The sequence below is a fragment of the Rhopilema esculentum genome, unplaced genomic scaffold, assembly GCF_057945365.1.
Source record: "Rhopilema esculentum isolate cy_ngs unplaced genomic scaffold, ASM5794536v1 HiC_scaffold_37, whole genome shotgun sequence".
In the NCBI taxonomy this organism is placed as follows: Eukaryota; Metazoa; Cnidaria; class Scyphozoa; order Rhizostomeae; family Rhizostomatidae; genus Rhopilema; species Rhopilema esculentum.
Window position 1 is genome coordinate 119,756 of NW_028300848.1, and position 25,844 is coordinate 145,599.

At 37.0% G+C, this 25,844-nt stretch overlaps 2 protein-coding genes across 9 annotated transcripts in view; both read right to left on the bottom strand.

The window, feature by feature from the left end:
• Positions 1–31: 31 nt before the first annotated feature.
• On the bottom strand, positions 32–16,994 carry LOC148957100 (LAMP family protein lmp-1-like). 3 transcript variants are annotated; one of them, XM_089115905.1, is made up of 5 exons: positions 16,836–16,994; positions 7,267–7,769; positions 6,565–6,781; positions 6,156–6,332; positions 32–1,396 (listed from the first exon to the last, which is right to left on the bottom strand). In XM_089115905.1, the coding sequence occupies exons 1-5, from the start codon at positions 16,879–16,881 to the stop codon at positions 1,245–1,247; spliced, it is 1,095 nt and encodes a 364-aa protein (XP_088972031.1). In that variant the 5' UTR covers positions 16,882–16,994; the 3' UTR covers positions 32–1,244. The 3 variants fall into 3 exon arrangements, with proteins under 3 accessions (XP_088972031.1, XP_088972030.1, XP_088972032.1); XM_089115904.1 differs by lacking the exon at positions 32–1,396 and adding an exon at positions 3,762–4,467 and having other exon boundaries at positions 16,836–16,993; XM_089115906.1 differs by lacking the exons at positions 32–1,396; positions 16,836–16,994 and adding exons at positions 3,762–4,467; positions 13,095–13,253.
• Positions 16,995–19,588: 2,594 nt separating this feature from the next.
• Positions 19,589–25,844, bottom strand: part of LOC148957101 (uncharacterized) — a 73,919-nt gene continuing 67,663 nt past the window's right edge. For all 6 annotated transcript variants that reach the window (XM_089115901.1, XM_089115900.1, XM_089115899.1 and 3 more), the window contains 7 exons: positions 25,289–25,492; positions 24,949–25,029; positions 24,570–24,735; positions 23,942–24,292; positions 22,909–23,589; positions 21,383–22,350; positions 19,589–21,050 (listed from right to left, as the gene is read on the bottom strand). In XM_089115901.1, the coding sequence (XP_088972027.1) occupies positions 20,640–21,050; positions 21,383–22,350; positions 22,909–23,589; positions 23,942–24,292; positions 24,570–24,735; positions 24,949–25,029; positions 25,289–25,492 (2,862 nt within the window). In that variant the 3' untranslated portion in view covers positions 19,589–20,639. The remainder of the gene's footprint in view (positions 21,051–21,382; positions 22,351–22,908; positions 23,590–23,941; positions 24,293–24,569; positions 24,736–24,948; positions 25,030–25,288; positions 25,493–25,844) is intronic.

The window sequence follows — 25,844 nt, forward strand, 5'->3', positions numbered from 1 at the left end:
GTAGAGACTCAGTTACAGAAAAGAAATTAAATTTTAGCTGATTCACATATCCTTAACAACTGTCACATGATTAAGAGATAAATAAACATTCATTGGAAAATTACGTACATGAAACAATCACAGCTACCAACGAATCACAGCTAAATATGAACCTATCTACGTCACGAACAGTAAGAACTGAGAACGCAAAGAAGGGTTTTGAGGTTGACTAGTGTCCAAGTTGATTCTACTATAATGCTATCTGTTAGGTTCTGTGAAAAGTGTTTCGTACCAGATAAAATGCATTAAAATACAATAGCATGGCATCAAAAGGCAGAAAGGGGTTCCATAGACGAAATAACTATGGGCAATGTTTTGTACCATATTTCTAGCAATTTACAGTAACAATCATTTTCTGTAACTTCGATAAGATGGGATGACGGGAAGCATAACTCAACGCTTGACAAAACCGAGGAATTTTTAAGTCGTTTTAAGAGAATTTCGACACTAAACCACTTTTATGCCATCGCCTTTTTCTTTCGATATCTTTTATATGAAGAGTGAGGACGTTTCGGATACGATCGGAACACATATCCCCCTTGAACTTTTGACTGTTTCAACGTGTCACAACAGATCTTAATTTTAGCTTTGGCTTTTCTAAATTTCGCTAAGGTTGCAGTGATTGAATCTGGAGAGCGACAGTTGCCGCAAAAGAAAGTTGGCTAGGCAGGTTACTTTCAACTAATATAAAGATCAAAGAAGCAACAAAATTTTTTTTCGAATAAATTACGTTGACGAAGTTGCATATGAAACAGAGCCGGTCGGCAATGTCACCTAAACTGTTTGCTTGGATTCTGGACTTTCTCGACCTTGAATTGAAATTCTTACCGATCATGTTTCTGTTTGAAATGGTGGTTTTTGGGTTTAAAAAGGATGAACATTTCTAATTTAAGGTTATTCTACATCCGACAGCAACCAATAGAAATCAGTAAGAGCAATGAGGTGTCAAAGGTAGCTGCATGCTTTCCTTTCATCGTCATCATTTTCACTCGCGAACTTCGAAATTCGAGCATCTGGGGCCTAATTTTTACTGGATAGAAAATTCGGCATGTCAATAGAGAAAAAGCCTAGATAGAAAACAGGAGAACAGAGTGAATTCTTGTAAACATGTCAGTATCTGAAATTCAGAAATGCCTTGATAAAGAAAAATGAAAGACATATAATGACCGACTCCGTAGCAAGTGCATTGAACGATCCCAAGCTATTTAGATGTTATCGTAACCTCTAGGCGCTTTTCGACGACCGAGAAGATAGGCAATCAAGACAATCACAATGAGGCCAGCCAAGGAGCACCCAACAATGATAGGAACGAGGCTGTCTTGCTTGTTCGAATTCATTGGAGAAGTGCATTCGTCCGCTGAAAGAAAAAGGTTAATTGATTTAGTCGTGAAATGCAGCTAATGACAATAAGAGCCTGGCATAGGTAACTTTCTTAACTAAGATTAAACTTTGTTGTCAAAACCCATCTGGCTCTGTCCTTTTTTTCAAACATTATCAATCAAAATCAAAGTCTTAACCTTGGTTAAACATAAAACTAAAGGCATCTTTGTTCATCTATGACGACTCCAGTCATAACACTGGATTCCTTAAAAAATGGAGCTCTCTCTAAGCTCGTAAACTTGGCGAGTAAACAAAACGTGATCAAGTTACGTTTGGTATAAACACGTGGTAAGTGATTGATTTATACCCCCTGGAATTGTTTTGTGAGAAGAAGTCTCTCTACTAAAAGAGTGTGACGCATTCGTACATGAAAAGTATGTGGTAAAGCAAAATGGGTAAGCAAAATGTTTGGACAGTGCAACATCTGAAACATGTAAACAAGAAAGAGCAAGGTGTACGATTGGAAAATGCACTAAACTTTAACATATATGCATTAAACGTCTCGTGAAAGTGTGAATGCGGGTTGAGCTGTCGTTGGTAAGCGAAATCCTTTCATCTATTCTTATCAGATAGGGGGGGGGGGGGGGTGGGGGTTGCAGTATCAGAGTGTGCAGACAAGCTGGAAACGACAACGTAGTGAAATGTAAGGGTACTATGAAGGAAAAGAAAGAAAACCGAAATAAACGCACAGGTCGCAATATACTTGTTGCTCTTGCTTCGATGCAGAATAAACACCAGACGATTGGTTAATGCTCCCAGTGTATTTTCATGTTAGCACATTACGGTGAACTGGGGGATTTTCCCTTTTTTCAGCTTAACATCATTGACAGCACAACAGAGCATTTTTTTAACAGTGTAGCTACTGGGGAAAAACCCCCAGTGGGCCCAATGCCTTTCCCAGCAGTGAGTACCAAAATCACAGAAATTCCCCAGTAGTTTGGGGCCCTGGCGATTTCCACTGACCTCCGTTTTTTAAAAAAACAGCATATCTCATGATATCCAACTCAAATTAATCCTTTCTATCAGAAACATTACATATAACTCTACGGTGATGCTGTGCCCCTTTCATTTAACCACAATACTAAAAAAGACATGTGCTTCTTTAATACGTGAATGGAAATAGAAGATAGGAACAGGCAAGAGGAGCATCTATATGAGATGAAGGGTTAGCCCAGAGTCACTTTTTATTCTTCTCCGGAAGACATTCCTCCGCTATGTGGCTTTGGTACCCAGGGTAACTGGATCCCTGATCCCCTCAAGGTTTAAGATTGTGTGACAGTGTCCAGTGCGAACTGGCTGAGGTTGGCATTGCACTGTTTTTATTAATTTTTTCTCTAGCTGTGCTTGTCTTTTTTCTATTGTTTCAAATAAACGGCTCACTGCAGCGTAGACCAGTGTGCTTCTTTCGGTTATTTCTCGTTAGGCCCTTTTTGTAAATTTTCCCCAGTAGTGAAAATTTCTTAAACAATGCTCTGCAGCACAATTTCGTGTCAAATCTGTTTCGCTGTCAAGGGGCACTGCCACTCCCAGCCCTTACCTACAAGTACCTTACGCTGCAAGCAAAAGATCTCGTCTTTCGTAGTGTGTTCCCCATCTTCGCACTTGTCGCAAATCCAGATCACAAGCATTGTGAATACGTAGGAAGACAATCGTAATACATATTCATTTCATGATGACCCGTAAATGAAATCACTTGGAAAGCTTACTTTTGTGTCCAACAATAACGATTTTCAAGTGGAAAGGAAGAGGCGGAAGAGTTTCGCGGTATACTAAATGACATTTTAATCTGACATGAAAACCAGGAAAGTACAAAGATGAAAAGTAAAAGGACGATCGGCAGTAACAACGGAATCCATCTCTAGGTGCGGATCAAAAATTACATGGAAGAATATAGTATGTTCTATTTGCTTCATGATATTACCCATCTACAGCTTACAAGAAAGAGGCAGAAAAAAGGATCAATTTATTGATTACACATATCTGCAGATGTATGGTACATTATCATTGTAATTATTTATATTGATCTGAGATGAAATTTAGCAGAAAGTTTAGGACAATAGAGAACGTGGACTGATTTCAGTTATCTTTAGCGACCTTTGAGTGTCGGACCGAGACAAGATGGCGGATATTAGGTTTAAACGCTGGATAGGAAATTGAGACTTCTGGTGTGACTTTGTACCAGTGGTGATCCTACCAATTTAAAGTAGTGTTTGGCACCATTCCATACACATTCTGCTTAGATACAAACCAAAAGACCAGCAGTTCTGAAACGGTACACTTAAAGACAAAGCCACGCATAAAAAACTTTACCGACAGGCACAGTCCAGAACAAAGGAGAGTAGTTATAAACCTCTTTTATTTTGATTAGAATTCCGAACTACAATTTTCAAATTTAAAAAAAGTTGATTAACTGAAATTAAGGAAAAATAAAGAGGTAATTCTGTGTGCATAAATCACTGAAATCAAGAAAGTATCATAGAAAAGTCAAGGCTATTAAACCTAACTGACTCGAACAATTTTCTCTGGTCTTTATTTCACAAGGTACAACAAATCCTGCTTTTTTTTACTATTAAAAAACAGCTTCTCTGAGACAAAGTTTATTTTCACTGCCTTTCTAAATCATAGACAATCATTTCCAAATTCTAGACAGCGACAGGAAAGCAAGATGCACTGTATTTTAAGTCATATCAAAAGTTTGAAAACGATTCAGAAGGTGTCGCTCGCAGAATAGAAGCTGTACGACCTTAAAATATAACGAAAAGTCCGGAGAGTTTCATCAAATTACAAATACAAATTCCTCATGAGGCTTTCTGGAGCAATCCCGTGTGTATTCAATGCGTTGACAAATATCTTGCTTCAAGCAATAGAATCTCGTGCGAAAGAAATAAGCCAATCATAACTGCTGGTAGCCTGGCTCTTTTGACTTGCGTCGTCCAATCAAATAAGCGATGAGAACAATGACAATAAGTCCAGCTAAAGCACAACCGACGGCGATCGGAACAACATTGCTGGTCGACTTCGAGGGGGTGGAAGTCTGGCAGACTTCAGCTGCGAAGAAACAACAGAAAGCCCATGAACAACTACACACCACTACCAATTAGGTATACAATATAGGACATGGGTAATTGGGATACAAAGGAAAGTGTATCAAGCAACATAGGATCCATAAAACTTCTCCATATAGTAAATTTGGGTTATGTGATCCAATACATATCTTCTCTTAGGAAAATGCTTCAAATAAGGGCCCCATTCCCTGGTTTGCCCTTTCACATCATATGAAGCATATTATCCTTCCATCAAATTTTTCCACAAAAACAGGCATCTTCAATATCTCATCACATGCCAACATTTTTAAAAAGCGTGACACATACACAAAAAATATCATAAAAGCAAATACTGACACAAACATATACGATGAAAAAATTGCATCAAGATTTGCGCACCACAAAAAAGGGGAACAAAAAGAAACCCAATTGAGATCATTTCATGAGGATAAAATAAAACTGATACAAATACAGGCACGGGGGGCAACTTTGGACCAAATCACAAAATCGAGGACCTGAATGAAATAACATGCTCACTTTGCATGAAAAGAGAATTCGATGGAAATGTAAGTGGCTTCAAAGGATCTCGAGTCAAGAAGAATGGAACCCGGGAAGGATGACATGACAGCATCATTCGTTGTCATGTTTGCGAATAATTTTGAGTTACGTATTGTTATATACACAAACAAATGGCCACAAGAACACAGAAGAATTCTCAAATGGCGGGCAAAATGCTATGCAAGTCAATAAAAATGAAACCACGAATCTTACAAAAAACCGGTAAGATCCAATACAATGCAAAAACAATGAAAAATTACAAGAATCAGACCGAAGAAAGTCAATATGACGACATGTGACAATTTCAAGTGAAAGTTAAGCAAATGGAGAAAATAAAGAGTTCTGTGCGCAGAATCACGCCCAAATATATTTCTACATTAAAACATATATACACTTTGAAAGCAGGAATAAAAAAGCTGATTCACAACAACATATCAAAGAAGTTAGGAAAATAGCTTGCAGTGGCTAAGTCCACCAAGGGCTGCGTGGATGACATCATTGTGACATGTTTCATGAACTCAAGAAGAATTTACAGGAGAGGTCTATATTCCATTAGACCAGTTAGCTGCACAATCTCATTTGTAAATTAGGCTATAGAAAATTCTAAAACACCCATGTCAATGCCCAGAAGAGACAAGGATAGGTTGCCTTTTCATGTGTCACGAAAGAACGAAATATTCGCTTCCTCAAAGTAGAGATCGATGTTCATGTCATTACAGAAGAGTCGATTCTCACTCAGGATTGCCTTCAAAACATTTCAAATTACAAGAACAGACATCAATTAATCTAATGGCCAAAACAATTAGATATGAAAGAATGATGTCTTTGCTCTGATAAAAATGGTGCTAGAAAATTAAGTTACAGAAAAGAGCTGGTTACGTCTTTACCCTCTTTGTAGCAAGGATTACTGAATAAGAAGTAATGGCTAGAGTAGCTAGCTGTCCATTACTAGGCAATGCATGTTACAGAAAAGAGCTGGTTACGTCTTTACCCTCTTTGTAGCAAGGATTACTGAATAAGAAGTAATGGCTAGAGTAGCTAGCTGTCCATTACTAGGCAATGCATGTTCCCGACTGAATTTTCATGGTCTTCATACTTTCAGTTATACAGCAATGTAGGAGCATAAAAACATACCTTTGTTGAATTTCTCTTTCGAAACTGGGAACGGTTGAATATGTATTTTCTCAAAGACAATTGTTACGTTGCCATCAAGAACAACACTTTCAGTAGTTCCACACTCATACGAATGATTCTTTGAGGCAGTGAATGCCTTAACATTTGATTCCTTTCCAATGGCTGCAAACACATTTTCTAGAAGCAAAAGAAAAAGATGAGATACCGACTAAGATTTAATTTATACCGACTAATTATTCTCAACTCAAATGGGTGTCAATGTAAATACCCATGCTTTTCTTGACTAAATGCTTGACCCAATTACAGCAGCTATTCAAGTTCAAAATTTAAGTTCTAACAACAAATAATGTTTATTATTATTTTTGCAATATGTTGAAAACGTCAGAGAATAATTATTTTAGAGCCATACCTGCAGGGTTGTCAAAAAGAGAACTGTTGACACTGCCAAAAAATGTCATATTCAATGTTGACCAAGAATAATCCTTCTTCACGTCAAATGTCCACTCAAATTTAGTTTGATCAAAACTTAGAGAAATCATTGCTTTTGAATCATTTTTTAGGGTTGTATTTTCACAAGAGCCATTCATTTGTGCACCTCCTGGCAAGTAAAAGCTTGCAGAGTTCATCTGTGAAAAAGAAAAATAAAGCTGTTGCTAGCTGCTTGGAAAGTATTGATAAATATTTTCTGGCTTCCTGTAACAAATTTTCATGATCTTAAATAAAAATAATTCTTGACATGGTCTTCATAAACTATTATATTATTATTTATTCCTTTTTAATATTCCTAAGACATCAAAAAATTCTGTCCTTCAAATAATACCAATGTTCAACAACATTAAAATTGAATCCTTCTTCCCTAATATTCCAATGTAATCATATTGTATTTACATATGATAAAAATACAGTTTTAGCGGAAAAGTTGTAAAAACAGGGTTAAAAGCTCCCTTTCAGAAAACTTCACACGAGCAAAAGGTCTCCACATTTCTTTCCATGCATCTTGATCTTGTGCCTCAAACAGATAGTGGCAAGCAAATGGAAATATCATAAACAATATGAGGTACCTATGTATTGTAAAACATTTACAAAAAACCATGTACAAAAAGAAGCTTACCTTTTTGTCCTTTGTAGTTTTGTACTGAACCACAAATTTTATGGATCCTTCAATCATTGCACAACTAACATTATCCTTGTGCAAAGTAAGCTTGAAATAATGTTGGTATGGTGTAGTTGGCTTTGGAGATGTAGTTGGTGGCATGGTAGTTGAATTGGTGGTTGGTTTTGTAGTTGAATTGGTGGTTGGTTTTGTAGTTGAATTGGTTGTTGGTTTTGCAGTGGTGGTTGGTTTTGTAGTTGAATTGGTGGTTGGTTTTGTAGTTGAATTGGTTGTTGGTTTTGTAGTTGAATTGGTGGTTGGTTTTGTAGTTGAATTGGTGGTTGGTTTTGCAGTGGTGGTTGGTTTTGCAGTAGTGGTTGGTTTTGCAGTGGTGGTTGGTTTTGCAGTGGTGGTTGGTTTTGTAGTTGAAATGGTGGTTGCTTTTGTAGTTGCATTGGTAGTTGCTTTTGCAGTGGTGGATGCTTTTTCAGCAACACCAACTGAACTAACTTGCCAGCAAACTATAAAGAACACATAATAAGTTTAACACAACAAAGACTGTTAGCAGAGATATATCTTAATGTGTTTCAGATTATTTGGTATATTTTGTCATCATTGTAGTGACTCTACTTAGGCCATTTTACACGCACTTCCTACTCCTTCATCGATCATGCAATTGCAATGACATCAACTTACGCCATTCCTGCATCACCTACCACAGGACATTCCCTTCACCATTGTTTACAAATTCACACATCTATGTCATGCTGATTTCTTCCCAAGTCTAGATCTTTCCTTTTCCATTACATCATTAATACATCATCCTAACTCATCCTTATTCAACACATTTATTTTGTAAATAAGTATGTTCATTTGTATGTTAGTCAGTCAGTTCACATCAGAGTTACACAGGCAACACACTGTCTTTCACACTGGCTCCGTGTTCTTTGCACATTAAATAGGAATCTAAGCAAACATCAACGATGGAAAGTCACATGATATGATAGGAACCATTGCAACTTTTGCCACATAATAACATTCCTAATTCAATTCCGTTCATTATATCATAATGCCCTATACACATTCACTTGTAATAAAACAAAGAATGGCATAAGGTCTATTAACAATGTTTCAACATACAGCCTCATCATCAAGTGAAAGCATAAAAAGTCATATAATTTTTTGTTCCTTGCCCCCCCTTTTTTATCAAAATTGCATCAAAATTGCTCAATAAATTACACAACAGCCGAATTTGCTAATCATGCATATTTGCATAATCATTGGTCTTCTCCACCATTCAAAAACCCTGAGGGAAAGTCTGAACATCCTGAAAATCTTTGAATATAAAAAGCCAATGAAAAGTTTAGTTAGTAACAACAACAACATAAGGGCCACTAACAGTAATAGCAACAACAAATACTTTATGCTGAATAATACTTTAAACTAGAAAAAGATAACATAGCAAATGGAAATTTCTCTTTTTTTTAAGTTTGTTTTTCAAGCATTACTTTTCTAAGATTTGTCAAAATTTCTTTCTTCACTCAAATTGACAAGATACTAAACAGGAACATCACATCAAAGCTTCTTTTTTGAGCTTCTTATTCAAAGTGTTTTACAAAGAATCTGTTAGACAAAGGTTTTTGAAAGTATATAACACAAATGTCCTTTGTCAGAAAATGATATTTTCAGAGTCTATAAACAAAGTTAGGTACCTAACTACAAATGACACGAGAATAATTAATTTTTCTAAACCAATTCATCTAAGTAGCATATAGAAGCTATTTGCACATATAATACACTTCATTCCTAGCCAAATTAGATCTGGGGTGCTTCAAGTATCCATTCAAGGTGCAATTTCTTTTACTTCCTATGCTAATGATATTCCAAATGCAACATTTTGTTTCACTACTTCCTTAATATCAGAAATGATAAGCTAACATACAGCAAATGTTGAATTCAAATTTTCATGAAAGTTATACCCCTTGGTGTGTTTGCTGTACATACCAATAATAATAAGAAATTGCTGCTCATTTCAGCAGTCGATTACTAAATATACATGTCCTGTAAGGAGGACCATAAATTTCTTGGATTAAGAAAATATATGTTTTGCTTCTTTGTCTCTTGGCAATTAAAATTTCAACAAAATTTACTGAACTTCTTTCTAATTTCACTATTTCAAGGTAGCAGTCTTTGAGTAAATGATAGTTAAGAATACCAAAATTGATGCAAATGATGGGTAGAAACACTGCAAAATGACGAGAAGGAATCCTATAAAATGTTGATATATAAATCCAATGCGAACAACCAAAATATTGAATTGATTTAAACTGTAAAGGCCTGAAAAACAGCTAAATCATAACAAACATAATCACTATTGTATTCTAACTATAGATCTCAAATTGCTTTAAATAAGCATTTTAGTGTGCCCAGCAAAATTTCTCTCTTGCTGGATTTGTTAAATTTTGACTAATTATTCAAAGATTTGGTTGCACTGTCTTGACGCAGGACAAACTCATTAGCAGAAATGGCATTACTATTTGTCGTAGTGGAAAAAGCTTTTTTTGATTTTCAATGATTCCACTTTACTTCAATACAAGTGCATCTGGGCCAACTTATATTTTGCCCTTTATAAATCAAAGTTTATCGAGTAATCATTATTTAGTTGTAAATACAACAAAAACAAAATGAATTAGAAAAAATAAAGTAAATGGCTTTGAAAAAAGCAAACATTTAGTAAACTAAAGCTTTTCGTTTGACACTCTTCAGAGTTTAAAACGTTAGAACATAGATCGAAAACTCTACGCTAAGAAATATATACACCCAGTTGTGGATTGAAATAGCTTTAGTTTACTAAATGTTTGCTTTTTTCAAAGCCATTTAAAAGTTTTGTACCACCAAAAGATTGTTTAAAAAATAAAGTGTAAAACTTTAGGGCAAGATTTGACCCAAACATAGCACATGAAATAGCATGGTCCCTTTAAACAATTCAATATGGGCAAATCTGATTACAAAAATGTTGTCTTGAGAATATAAGCAAAGTTGTGATATCAAATGAAATTATTCTTATTCAGTGGTTGTACAAAAAATAAAAGCGGTGAAAAATAAACTGAAGAAGATTGGTGTGTACACAATACAGGATAGAATAAAAAGGTTATAAGGTTATCTATTAGGAAGACAAGAAAAAGTAGGCATTAACTAAAGCCAGTTATCTTTAATAACCATTAGTCTACTGGCATACAGGGAAACATCAATGTCCATGAATCTCACATTGCATACTTTTGCCTTCTGAATTGGAACTGATTACAAACATACATATTATTTCTCATTTTTTACAGAAACTGATGTCAATTTTTGATAATTCCTTCTCAAACCACTCCAAAAATTCTGTCACCTTGCCTTGGCAATTTGAAGCCTTTTTAAATAACCATTTGGTAGCCTTTGCTATCTAAGTATATTGGAATCATGATGTCATGAAAACTTAAAGCTATCGAGCAAGATATGGTATGAATAGCCATCTGTTTCTTGTTCCGACCTGAGTATAAAAAATGGAATACAGTACAGCAAGGTTATAAGTTGCAGCACTAAGTTTCATGTTTGATGCAATTGTCAGGCACAACTGCCCATCTCTATATACCAAAGTGTTTAGTACACCTCTGCCTATATAGTATTAATCACTTTATGACCCAGGGTGCATTTCATGTTCTTAGGCCTGAAGATCTTTGGCGTGCACTCAGGTTTTTTTTCGGTGTTCAACTGCAAACCAATAAAAAGATTTTGGCGTACATAAAACTGGACATAAAAAAAGAAACCACGTACATAGTTAACATGCAAAGCCATTAAATAAAAACTCACACACCACAGTTTACTTTATTAATCATTTTATTAATCAAGATATTTACAGTTTTATTAACTGCTCATATTTTCAGTGTACCTAAACAAATGCCCTGGTGGACCTTCAGCATACAGTCAAGACGAAATGCACCCTGGTATACGACAGACTGGTACAACAGTACTGTATACATATTTAATCTAAATATATATATATAGGGTCACGTCGCCCTGATTGAGTATACCTAGATAAAATCAAAATTTTTCTATTTGGCATAGACTTAAACATAAGACATAAAACTTGCCACTGAAAAATCCTCCAGACTCTTCAGATATATATTTCAAAAAATCAGATTATTAGTTTTACAAAGTTTTTTGAAAAAGCTACGATACTTCTTAGTTGTCTTGCCCTGATTGGGTATATTTTCCATATGTAAATATTAGTATGCACGAATAAAAAATCGAAAAGAAAATAATCGATTAAACACTTGCAAAAACCTTTAAAACATCCTTGCATGCCAATGTTTCATCGAGTTTTTTTTATCCGCCAATCTGGCGCATGCAAAATTGTCGCTTTCATAAGAGTCAAAACAAAGGGAAAATTATACGGCTTTGACAAGGTTCAATTTTTTAGCCGAAAATTGTATTCAAAATGTATTAAATTTGCTCTAGAGTATTTTTTTAAATATATTTGACTAAAATATGCTTCCCCTTTAAAAAAAATTATAAAAAAAAGACTACTGAAAATATCCTATGCAAAATGGCAGACACATACTTCTTTGTTTCAGGTGAGTCATTTTCTTGTCCAATTCTTTGTTCATTGATTGAGTAATTGAATGCAAATGTTTTCTTAACTTTGATAAATGACATATACACATCATTTTGCGCTATTTTGGTCGCAGCTTAGCCATAATTGAGGTGATGTAAATTTCATGTTTCCTGTTACATTTTCAATCAGGGCAACATGCCCCTATATTGTATCAATTTACTTTCTCCTCAGTCATCCCCAACTCATTAATTAATTAATGTTTTGCACATGCACACATAATGCTGCTTCTTTCCTGTGCAATTTGACAGCTTTGTAACAAGCCAGGAACATTATTACTTGTTTTTATTGCTTGTTACAATCTTGAGATTTATCTTAAAACTTTTTTTATACTTGAATCTTCTTCTTATATCAATAGGGAAATAAACAAGAGGGGATATCCAGACATGTAGGAATACAGTTCAGTAACATCACTTCAAATGTCAACTTTGGTTAAAAGCTGTGGAATGAGCTTCCTGATGAAAATATGAATTTCCTGATAAAATTATAATTGCTTCTTCAAAACAGATTATGATATATCATTATCAAGGATTCCCATTATTAATACAGTGCAATAAACAGTTCAGTTTCGTTTTCCAACTCCCAGCAACTCAAATCAAAATGACATAAACAGATGAAGGCAGCATTACCAGGTTTAGAAGCAATATCTGCTAATTAAACTTCCTTATCAACCTTTCATGACTTATCAACTTATCAACTTAAACTTCCAAGTGCAACAACTCAAATAATGGTTAAATGCTTGAATAAGAAAAGTGGGTGTTGGTCCTGTCTCGAACTGTACCTTAAGGGCCAGGAAACCTCAAAAATCATAAAGGCTTGTATGAAATATCCCAAATACACAAGGTTTGAGTATCATTTTATGGACTTTTATCGAACATCGTCCTCTACTCAGGAAGCGCCAGCGATATGATGCAAGTTCTTGCGCAACCATATGGCCTGTCTTCGCAGTAGAATTTGAGACTAGTACAAAGTAGCTGCATATTTAGTCAACTAAATACTATTTGAAATGACAGAGTTTATAGCAATTTTTCAACGTTTGATCTAAATGTCAGTCAGTTCACTGCTGAGAGAGTGTATCTACGCTGGTAACAAAGTTGTGTCTGAACTTGACGCAGCTTAAGCGTCACATGCATTCCTATTCATGCCAACAAAAATACTACTTAGTAGCAAACGAGGGAAATTTAAAACTTACCAGCAAGGAAAGCTAAGAAAAACAAACAAGACTTCATGATGAACTGGAGATTCCTTCAACAAACTTTACGTAATTTGACAAACGAATCAGCACCAATACTTCGCTCACGCTTCCAAAGAGACGGTCACTCAAGTCTGGTGTCATGTGATGATAGAAGCCTGGGGAAAGCCTTGCCATTACGTCATTTCCTGCAAGCCTTCCTGATGTTCTGTGACGCAGACTAACTAAAACCTGTATACTGCAATCGATACATGTTTGACATTCGCGCTACTACGTAGCTGTCTTACCGTGTGGATATGCAGCGTCAAATTTCCTCAGTATCCAGTTATAGTCAGGCATATTTTGGTATGCATTTTCATACTTTCTTGCAGTAGCGTACCCAAGGGGGGGGGGGGGAAATAGGGGGTCCGGACCCCCCACTTTTCTAAAATATGATCCTCGAGATTTGTCCAAAAATGATGTCAAATTCATTGGGGGGGTGTAGTATACTGTATGCTTGTGTCAATAACAATTTTAAAATACTTTGCTATTTACCGTAGCTAACACTAATCAAATAACGGGGTGACATTTTGCAAAAAAGGGCGTTTCCCCGCATTTGCGAGTGTCTGAAGGGCGTGGTCCAAATTTTTTTCAAGGGATCCGCCCTAGACCCCTTAACTGGCTCAGCCCTGGGTACGCCACTGCTCCATACTACCAATCCGAAATTCACAGAAATTTGCAGCGATGAGAAACACTGGAAATTAGGGGGAAATAAAAGTATAATTATTGATTTTAGAGAATATTTTCGCCCCCGTGCTCTCACCCCCGTCACCGTTAGTATTGGGATTCCATAACTACAATAGTTTTCACTTCATTCTATGCATTTTTTCTTCATTCCATAGTTTCAATACTTGAAACTTTTGAATAGGGCTTGTAGTCCCAATTACTTTCGGGTCTCTGGATTATTTGAAGGAATTTTCTGTTTCGAAAAATTGTGCACAATTGGATTTAAAGATTCAGAATTTTAGAATTCAAAAATGAGTAAAACTGATGTATCGGCAATTTGAGTGACACACGCCAACATTTGAGATAAAAATTAATCATCATCACTGTTGATAGGCAACTTAGAAGTTGTTTTGGGCTGTTTTCAAGTGATTATAGTTATTCTCCATGTGCAAAAATAATTTATGCCAATAAGTACCGAACAATACATATATTACGATAGCTCTTTGGTCTCGTGGCATTTTACTAATGGCAGATATCATGTTGACTATTGACTTGCCATTGGTAATTTGTATTAATCAAATTCTATATTCTTTTTGGGCTAAAGTGAACTCATCTATTGGACCATGCTTGTTCTCCCAATTCCTTTGAACCTATCAAGTTATGAAGTAATTTTAAGCATCTACGATTTAAAACAAGTATTTCAGATTTCATGCATTTTATTATGACAGTTTCGCAAATACTTGGTGCAAATACAACGAAAACCCGCATTGCGGTACTTACAAACGCATTGAAAATACTCACTGGGTATGATCCATAGGAAAATCCCCTCTCTCTGTTATGACTTAAGTCTGCATTCCTTATGCAGCATGCAGCGACCCTAAACACCCTCTTTATTTTTGGGAATTCCCTTCAAAAATCACTTGCATCACCGTTCAACCGTATTAAAGCATAGGGGTTGAACTATAGTCTCCCCTAGGTATTTCAGATAGATGATACTGTCATCCGTCATACATCTCAAATTTGCGGTACCGTAAATCCTTAAAAAAGTCCCCCCCCCTCGCCGAAAGAACCCCTACCCTAACACATCAATTTTTATACACCACTTGAATATACACCACTTCAGCTCATAATTGGTAACACATTCAGTGGCGAATGAAAAAAACTAAAATGAACGGCGCAAAACAATGAGAATATCAATATTTAAGACTAGAATATATCTTTTGAACCTTTACCTATGCCTTTTAAAGTATTTTAAAAAGATTTATCACATAAATTTGCAAATTCACGTATATTTTATGTGGCAACCTATAGACGACTCTAATAAGTTCCCTTTCGAATAAGCCTCCCTCAAATAGGCCCCCATATTAAAAGTGCTTAAGCTAATAAGCCGCTAGTTTAAAGGTCTTTAAGCTCTCCCTTCTTTTTCCAGAATCTTCTTGTATTGAATGGGATGTTTGTATACATTTTTATATCTTAAAGTCAGCCACTATAAGCTACTAATTAGTTGTTTTTGAAAAGTTGAACAGAGAACAAACAATACCAATACTAAGCCAAGTTTCTGGTTTAATGTGTTCTAATAAGATACCTTGTCTTAGTTTAAGTAAAATTGTCAGTGCTCAACAGTTAGCATATGCTGTGAATGCAATATTTCCCTTTCAGACAAGGTTTTCGTTCTCTTGTATGGTGAAGTAGCATTCATCATCAAAAGGCTTTCTTCAAGCGTTTTGAGGGGTGCGACCGTGAAATATTCCGGAACGTCCTTATCTTGTAACGGTATTCGCCCTCTTTCATATGTTGTAACGACATTAGATCGCTGAAAAATGGGATCTGGGCACTAGTTTGCAGGGTTGGAGGGATAGTTATATAATCAGTCAGATTCAATCATTTTCTTTACTTCAAAATGATACAAAAAAGCAAAAGCAAGAAGGAAAGATTTGGTTCGGTTTTTATGTCGAAAGTAAAGGAAAACTATAATCTTAAAACTTAACATCGTTGGGTATTCGGATGAAATTTAGTTTAAGCAATCGATGAACACTGTCCACGGATGCCTTACACGTTTTTTTTATAAAAAAACGTGGATCAGCACTAACAACTAGAAGATTCTTAACATGGCATCCAAATTTTGGCGTTTTAGTACGAAAAGTTTCTTGGTTGGTTTCTTTTTTCTGGACCTGAAATTTCCTTATTGTTTTGAAGTTGAGCAATTTTGGAAGAATATAAACACAGTTCGCCACGAAAAATACCTTTTCCAAAGAAAAATCAACAAAGTAAAAACTTTTGGACTAGTGCTCTTGAGCCGCGTACCAAAGTTTTGGCCATCCTCGTACAGGTTTCTTATAAACAAGTTTCTTATAAATAAAAAAACGTGTAATCTAGGGGCTACAACATGCGTGACCAGGACTCGACAAAATACAAAATGAAGGGGATCCAGGGGCTTGCCCTTTGAAACTCTAAAAAACAGAAACTCTCAATCAGATAATGAAGATGTACTGCTTGACTTGAGTAGAGGGGGCAAGTGAAACTACAAGCTTGCCCAAAAAAGATTAAGTGTCCCAGAGTCGTTTTACAAGAGAGCGGGGGCCATAGCTGGAGTGACCCTGGACTAGGGGCTACCTTCGGTACCAAGGCCTCAAAGCCGATAATTCGGGATCATAAAAGGGTACCATGGCGTTGAGGCAGTAGATTGAAATCGTATTTTTGTGATTAAATTTTGGAGACTATGACTGCAGATCACAGATCACGAGTTAGATGTTTGACTTACGGTACGAGGCCAAGGGGCAATTCACTCATGCAAATAGCGTATAGATTTCCACCAGAACAAAGCATTTGCAGGAATATTTACATAAAACAATCAGATTTTCATCAAAGATCTACAAGATTTTTGAAGAGTGATTTACCCCCCGGATGAGGCGTTGAATAAGCTGGTCAGTGTACAACTTTTACATAAACTGTTCAAAACCGCTCATTCAATGGCCGGGTCATCTGCCTGCAAATTAACTTAAAACTTTCTATATGGGTAGCAACGCAACAACTTACCAATGGTTAACAGAAGTGAAATTAGTAAAATCTTTAGTGCAGTCATTTTTTCCGATCTTCTTGTCTGTAAAGATTGCCCTCGCTTCTGTAGAACACCCAAACTGGTTATAGACAATGCCGATAAAGGAAGTATGGCTCGAACGTGAAGGAAGTTAAAGCAGTTAATGTCATGTGATCCCTGACCTAAAAATGCATCGAAACACGTGACACTCTGCGCTAACCTTCCAAATCGGAAATTGCGTCACTCTTTTGTGTTGCTCGTCAAACCATTGCTTCTTCAAAAACCTAATAACAATCAAATTCCCTTAGAAAACGAAAAGCATGTTAGGACAGTTTGTTTATATCTGGTGATTTTCTTAGAAAAAAAAACCGTTTCTTCGAAAAACTATTTTTTGTAAGGAATTTTTGACCAATTCTCTTTTCCTAGAAAGCCTTTTCAACTTTTAATCTTCATATTTGTCAAAAATAGATCGCAGAGTTGAAATGTTCATGTTGAAATAAGTCTTTACCAAAAATTTGTTGTTTGAGAATCAGGCCGCGAATTCCATATTATGCAGTTTCAAAATTTAGCTTTTCTGAACAACTCGAATCGAACCGAACCGAACGAATAGTTTTTAGTGTAAACTAATTTCAACATGATGACTTTGATTTCAAGTCCTTTTTGCCAGTCTGCGATCAATGCTAGAGCTAATGTTAAAGTGAGAGTGAATTTTCCAGAGCTTTCAAAAGAGTTTCTAGCATTCAAACAATAAAGCAATAAACAGCATTCTGACAGCTGAGATGGTCAGTTGTGGCACTAAAAATCTATTAATCACATATATATGGAATTCTTTGTGAGCATTTTGTTTCGATTTTTCAACAATGCTTCAAGTGATGTATGGCTGTGTAACAGAAGTTTGAATAGAAGGTTGGTTGACACAAAGAATTGCCAAGACATCAGTTCCCTCGCTGCCAAGGAAGGCTAAACCATAGAAAGTTTTACGGCATTGTAAAATGAAGGGTTAGCACCAGTGGCGTATCCAAGGGGGGGGGGGGAATAGGGGGGTCCGGACCCCCCAACTTTTCTAAAATATGATCCTCGAGATTTGTCCCAAAATGTTATAAAATTCATTTGGGGGGAGTGTAGTATACTGTATGCTTGTGTCAATAACAATTGTAAAATACTTTGCTATTTACCGTAGCTAACATTAATCAAATAATGGGGTGACATTTTGCAAAAAGGGCGTTTCCCCGCATTTGCGAGTGTCTGAAGGGCGTGATCCAAAAAAATTTCTGGGGGCTCGGCCCCAGACCCCCCTATTGCTGCAGCCCTGGGTACGCCACTGGTTAGCACTTAGCAGGCACTAAATACGGACCTGGAATGACTTTTTTGTATGTTATCATGCTTTCGGACCTCAGGGGGAGGGTAACTAATTTTGGACAGTGACGTGACCCATGTCTGAAAAAATGTGAACCATAAATCCGCAAAAATGCTTAGAACTATACCCATAATTTTGCAAAGCAAATAACATTTGCTAAAAAAACAAAATCACCTAAAAAATTTTGTATGTCCTTTTCCCTCCACTAACACTAATTTCCCTCCTTATAATTTAGCAATATCTTCAAAAAATGGTGCCTAAATTCTGCATGTTTCTTCAAATGGCACCAATAACATACATTTTTCAAAAACTGATACCGATAATTCAGAGAAAAGGTACCCCTAAATAATGGCACATCCCTATACCTTAACGTCTATTAAGATACACATTCCTGAGTTTTGAAAAAATTGTAATAGACATCCTGCTGCATCTGGTTTTGTGTCTATGAATGTACACGTACCCAAATGTATGTACTTCTTTACATGTTAATATTTCTGCTGTAGAAAAAAGACCGGGCTCCACATCTAATAACAGGAACATTGAAAGCATTTGTTGGAGATTTGAGGGGCACAGGATGGATGGAGCACCATCGAAAAAAGTGGACAATATTTCAAAGAGGTTCCTATCTAGAAAAGGGCATTTTTTCCAAATGTAAGGGGGGGGGGGAGAGTTGCCCATGGTGCATTCGCGGTTCCTTCGTCCCTGTTTATTAATTATAAAACCATGCATTACCGTAACTAAAGGCTCTGATTACGATTCCAGGTATCACTGACGAAAATGTGAAGCGTTTATGTATGCGTGATCATGTGACGTACTCTAGTGAATTTTAAACACCAGCAAACATTGAATATTTATATATCAATCGCAACACTTTTAGACATTGCACAATTTATAGTTTCATCATCAATTGGCAAAAGCGACCGAGTAATAACCATTTACAGAATGTGTTGATGCCGGAAACAATGTAATCGATCAGATGAATAAAGAGAATTTTATGCTGAATTGCTCAAAGGACAAAGCAAATCGGAGGAGCACTGTGAACTGTAGATGAATTAGAATTTGCTATGAATTCGCCATGGCATACAAAACTTAATCGGAACAAACGATAAGGTAAAGGATAGAGTCATGTGTCTGAGTGCGTGTGAATGCTCTTTTCAAATAAACACATTTCCTCTTGCTTATGCGTAGCGTTGATCAGGTTGACATTCACAATATGGAACACCTTGAACTGGATGTAACGAAACTAAATCTAAACAGCTACGAAATTTCGCCACGAAAAAGGCCCCTTGATACAGTTTTTAGCCTCCAAATGTTTCAATTGGAGAGACTAGGGTTACATGCAGTCGGTACCAAAGGAACAAGTGCAAGATTCAGCCCACAGATATATGAAAAGTGTAAATAAACTATTGTTGTATAGAATCAATAGTCTAAGAAAACGTTTCCTCATTTCGAGATCTAAAATGCATGAATACCCGGGCACTCAACAGAAGTATTTACAACAATCGTGCAAAAATTAATACAGGTTAGAAAAATATACAGCTTCTAAATGCTATGCATTTATTTTGAATGACTACATATCGAGAAAATCAGTTTGCATGAAATGTTCTGTCTGCTCATATCGAATAAAGATAGCACGTGAACAAGGTTTGGTGGAAAGGTAATGTGAGCGCCTCAATGGCAGAAAACTTGAGGACAATGCATCTAGAAAAGTAAAGGGCTTGGCAAAATTCAGACAAATCTCTAATTTGCTAAAGCCAGAGTTAATATTTTGATGCTCGGTATAATAAGCAAGGTATATGTTTACAGAAAATAGTCTTGTCTGTAGTTTAAAATGAAAACCTTAACTTTCAGAGTAATCAAGGTGATTTCAATCACATCAGTATTCTGGGAAAATAAGACCAGCAAAAGTGGACCTTTACTCGATAATGAGGCAGAATATTTCAAATTCTCTTGTCATTAGAATTACTCACGTAATTACTGCTAATTAAAAAAGACAACGAACACGTAGATCATAATAAAAATCAAAGAAATACCAAAAACCTATGATCAACAGCCTTCTGAAAATACAATATTACAACTTAAAATCAGCAATAAATTAAAAACATGTTAAGTTAATGACTCTAGCTTCAATAAATACCTAAATCTTGTGTACATTTTCCAATGCCTTTAAGAAAAAGCAGCAAGATAATAAAGGAAGGTGGATGAGAACGAGCTTTCGAAATCAGGAATACAGTTCAAAAGAAAGTTTGAAACTAACGCAAATACATTTTACACTCAAGCTTGTCACAAATAAAAAGTTTTCTCTGGTGATATATCGCCGAGTCAACTCCTGTACATCTTTTGAGTCTGTATTCTTCCAAGCTAAAATCAAAATGCTGCCTGCAGCATCTTGAAACACTTTATAATAAACAGACATACCCCATCAAAAGTTGCCAAAAGGCACTATTTATTTCTTAGATGCATGTTGCTTGTTTCCCATCGCTGACTCTAATTTGCGTCGACTCTGCTTCTCGCGTTCTTCCCGCGGTTGCGATTTATGAAAGTCCAACTGACTTTGCTTGTCTTCAATCTCCTTTCTATACATTTGGAGCCGCTTATTGCGTTCTGATTTAGCAACAGTTACTTGAGCAAGCTGTGCACGAATCGCGTTCAACTTGCCATATGTACTCTTAATCAGCTGCGTAATATGCGCGTACTCCGAAGACTTCTCTGCAGCAGATCTCGCAGACTCGGTTTGAGCAGCAACCTCTGATTCAAGCGATCGACATTCCTCTGTCAAGTCCAGTGACTGCCTTGTCAGGCTAGCAAACTCTTGGTTCAGGTTGTCCATTTTGTCACCAAGTTCTTCGATTTGGCTCTAAAATAAAGCGTTTTGCAAATAACATCAATTTCAAAAGAAGAAAAAAAGTTACGATGCCGGTGATAATTAAGACCATGATCGTTGTTGTTGCAAATAGCAATAACGATAATTTCAAGTCAACAAATAGAGTTAAGCATGCTATCCCTACTTTTTGGGATTTGAACGTCATGCAAACATTGAAAGAAATCAGGGTTGATTCCAAAAGAAATCGTACAAATTTCATTCCGAAAACCATGTAAACAGATTTATAAGCTATCATCTGCCAATCGCTACATCTAAAGTATCTTAAGTTTAAAAGTGCTTTAACAGAGAATCTTAATGAAATTTACCTCAACAAAAGCCTGATACAGATCTTCTTGTTCATCACCTTTGGCGCGTGTTACAGGCCTGCTCGGTAGCAATGACATAGATGTTGCTGACCGTGCTAATGCCATATTACGCGATGCCTGGCGCGTTGCGTCACGAGTAGCCAGTGTGCCGCGCGTAGGCAAATATCGTGTCTTTGGCCTTTCATCTTCAGATTTACCAGTAAGCTCTTGCAGGCGTTTATCAATTTCAGTTTCCGTTCCTTGCAAGCGGGCAGTGTGAACCTTACCCTCAATATCACCTAGGAATGACCTGAGGCGGTTGCTAATCACAAAGTCCGTGTACTTTGTAAGCCTATTAAACATAACTTCCTGATTGAAAAGCACACTCTTGTTGCTGATGCGTACAAGATTGGTATCCAGAAGTTCGTCAATGACGTTCTGGCGGTCGACTTCATTGTGCGCGTCCCCAAACACAGATTCGAGCACAAATTTACCGGCATCTTCTAACTTTAAAGTTTCCTCTGGGAATGACATCATAGCCGAAGACAGAGCAGTTGATCGCTTGTATCTTGCAAAGAAGAGGTCATTGCACACGACACTAATGGACTTGTAGAACTCCTTGACGAAAGCAGGGTCAGAATCATCAATCATATCTTGCACTTTGATGTGTGACAGGGTGTGAACGAGAACCAGGACAAATTCACCAACTGATTCGAGACGATCGCGCCTTAGGTAAAGTATCTGGTTGTTAGCATCAAAGAAGAAGGAGTTTCTGTATGCATTTCTTTTCATCTGAGTGTTAGGTGGCAGTTTTTCCGCAAGTAAGATGTTGATTGGTTTATGGTAACATTGAATGACAAGAAGATCAGCAGTGAAACAGGCAAATTTATAAACAATGAATTCGCGAGCACTGATGAGGTCGAGATCCACTGGTACTAGCTCTTCGTCGCTGCTGAACAATGTGTCGTCTTTGATATCTATGTACGCATCTAGAAGAGAGTTCAATTTAGAATTTAAAAAAATCCTTTTTTAGAATATAACTTGCATGGATGTAAAAGTAAAACGTTTCTTCATTACAAGTCTTTTAGGATTACCTTTTCCCTATAATACGTGGTACTTGGTGATCTACTCAATATCGAAGAAGATGTCTATGGGTTTCACTTAAATTTAACCGGCAACGCATTTATAATAAATACGCTGGCTTGTTCTTGAAACTCGTTTTATCCCAAGATGTGCGCTGGCTTAGTTTTCATCCAACACCAACGTATGTAAAGCACAAGCATTTAATCTGTGTGTTGCAGGGTTTTGAGTTTTTGTGAGCATTTTTTGTCCTAAATCGTGCAACATTGAGAACTATAGAACTATCCCATCTAAGTAAGAGCTCTTTCTAGCAGTTTTCTGTATGCAATATTTCATCCTAAAAAATTCGTACAATTAAAATCGAAATACTTTAAAACATCAATCAAATTTTTTGCATTGGAGGTAACGGATCGAGCAAAATTTATCGATCTAAAAGTTAAGATAGGAAATTATTATAAAACACTGACCATCAGCCCCTTTGCCCTTCTTGCCTTTGGAGCCTGTTCCGCCACCAACAATATCCTGAATGTCCTGGAGCTTTTGATACAGTGGAGATGACATGAGCAGGGCTGTCAGTTCTCCGTCTGTCATTGGTGCAGCCATACGATAGGAGGACGGCATTGGCTCAGCCTGTTTAGTACTTGCAGGCGCATTTGAAACTTCTGCTGCTTGAACTATCGTATCAACGCTGATAGTCTCTTTCAGCATCAAAGTTTCATCTGCCTTGACACGTTCTGTTTCAGACTCGAGCTTATCCATGAACTCGCGTTGGCTTTCGTCTGACTTGTCTTCCAGCTCTTTCAATTTCGATTTCATTCGTTCCTCTCGCTTCTTCTTCAAACGCTCCTCCAAAGAGCTCTGCATGCGCATCCTATCGGCGTCCATTTTGCTCATTAGTTTGGCAAGATCTTTCGTATGCTCCTTCATAAGGGCCTCTTGCTCCTCCTTACTTCCACCCTGTTGGCTGAGCCGCTCAATTTCCTGTTTGGCTTTCAGTTTCTTCTCTTGCAACAACGCTTCCTTTCGCTGACTCAAAGACAAAATTGCTTTCTCATTCCTTGCACGCTCTTCTTCCATCTCATTTTGAAGTTGACCATTAAATTCTTGAAGTTCAAGTTCCAGTCGCTTCTCCTCTTCCGCCTTGAAATCTAACAAGCAAATTTTGAACCATTAAGTAAATATGGAGTTACACTTTTGCAAAAACAGTTTCTGTTTGAGGCCAGTCTCATAAAAGGTAAGCGTCTGAGAACATTATCTTTGCGTTGACAGCCTGGCTCACCTCTTATGCATGCCAATTGGAGCAAATCATCTAATTTGAATCAGTATCTGTTTCAAAATAATTCTAGTTAGGGCCTAGTTAAAACATCCTAATTTCTAATATTGTGAAATTCAAAATATCTATGAAATTTGAATTGGTTTGTCTGCCTACAATTATAAATATGAATATGCAAAACAAAACACTTTTGGTCTACTCTATATCAAAAGCAATAAGGCACTAACCTTCTAGTTCCCGCTTCATTCGTTCCTCGCTCTCTTTTCTTTGATCTTCAAGTTTGTTTCTGACTTCCGCCAGCTGCCTTGCCTTCTCGTTCGCCTGTTCAATGGCACGTTGGTGTTCCGCAGCTTGGTCTGGCGATAATTCATTCAAACATTCCGCAAACTCTTTGTAATGCCTCTCTTTCAGTTCGAGCTTTGCGCGTGCGTATCTCAGCTCCCAGTCAGATAGGGCCGCCCGTTGCATGCTCTTCTTCTCCTCAGCATGCTTTCTTTCAAGTGAGCTCAGCTCGAGCGACTGCTGGTTGAACAGTTGGCCTCTTCGCTGTTGTAGTTCCTCAGTGCTCAGACCTTCCTCTGTAACGAAATCAATAGAAAATATATAAATTTATCCCTCTAGCCAAAAAACAAGAATTGCGCTCCATTTGACGCAAGAAGCAAAAATCCCGATGGGCCTACATCACAATTAAGATTTTGCCTCTTACTTCATTTCGGGCTCGGTTGACGTCATGCTACTGCTAGCTGCTTGTTGGGGCTAATAGTTTTGGGATATCGTAAGTACCAGTTTGATTATTAAGATGTCCTTAAAGCATTGCTCTCCCCGAAAGTAACAAGCAACAGAAATTTCACATACCTTCCAAGGCTCTGAGAGCTGCCTCGTGTTTGGCCCTCAAATCATCCTTTTCTTGGCTTTGCTCTTCTTCCAGCTTTGACAGAGCAGCATCAACAACAACCTTGCGTTCTTCAGCAAATGCATCATCCAGGTTCAGTAGTTCTTGGCTGTGCCTTTTGTCCAAGATCTAGCAAACAACGGATTTGAGTAAGCCTCTCAGATTAACCAATGCCCGGTAAACAACACTTAAGAAATATGTATTGCAAACAAGAGGGTCCATGGCAGCTATAAAAAGAAGATTGGTACGGAAGAATAAGGGACACTTAAATATACTGAAAAGCTGGCAAATTTGTAAAAATCAGCAGTAAGACCTTAACTGTAATGAATACTTGAACAATACCTTTCGTATGACAAATTCACTAGCTTCCGATCCATGCTCTCGGATGGCATCCAGAATTGCTTCTTTTTCTGCTTTGCGAACCTGCATAAGCACAAAAGCAATTACAAAGAGGTCCAAAATACTTGATTTGACATAATTTTCTAGTGCTCAATTCCCAAACATGCCAATGCGACGCACAGTTGTTGACAATAACAATGTAGTTGAAAGTGACAATGTGGTTGGTTGTAAGACAGTTCTCAGATCGACAGATAAGCAATCGATCTCCGTTTTACAAACATAACTTACATTACAGAAATATCTATCAAATTAGAGCATAAAAATTGGACAAAGAAAGACATACGGCTGAGAGGTGTGTTTCGACAAGCTCTTTCTTTTGTTCCAGCAATTCCTTGGCCATCTCAGCCTCTTGCTTTCGCCTCAAAGCTTCTTCTTTTTGTCGCCTCCTCTCGGCTAGTTTTTGCTTCAAGTTGCTTTGCTGTTTATTTTTTTCCGAGTCCAGCTTCTCCATCAAATCGTCGAGCTCTCGTTGATGGTTGTCAAGAAGCTTAATGGGACAAATAAAAAATATCTTGAAAAAGTAGCATTGGATAGCTGTCATACATTAGAATGGGTTTCATCAATAGAACAACTTATAGCTAAGCCAGTGCAAAAAAATGAAAATATTCATTTCATAATCTGAAAGACTCCCCAGAAATTGTTTACTGTAAACAAAGGTCTGGTTTGAGACCTCAGCTTGAGGCTGGATTGCTCAGCTTGTACAAAAATTGATGTTATCAGTGCGCACTAAAAATGATGATATCCTAAAATAGTGCAAGGATTAACTATTACTGCGTAAACATTTCAAGTCAAATCAAGTAAAGTCAAATCAAGTAAAGTCAAATCAAATCGAATCGAAT

Excerpts from the sequence above, each read along its gene's own strand:
- LOC148957100 (XM_089115904.1), bottom strand. The coding sequence starts at position 16,881 with ATGACTGCACTAAAGATTTTACTAATTTCACTTCTGTTAACCATTG. Across the intron at positions 7,770-16,835 it reads TTCACTTCTGTTAACCATTG|TTTGCTGGCAAGTTAGTTCA; the intron begins GTAAGTTGTTGC and ends TGTTCTTTATAG. Across the intron at positions 6,782-7,266 it reads AAACTACAAAGGACAAAAAG|ATGAACTCTGCAAGCTTTTA; the intron begins GTAAGCTTCTTT and ends TCTTTTTCACAG.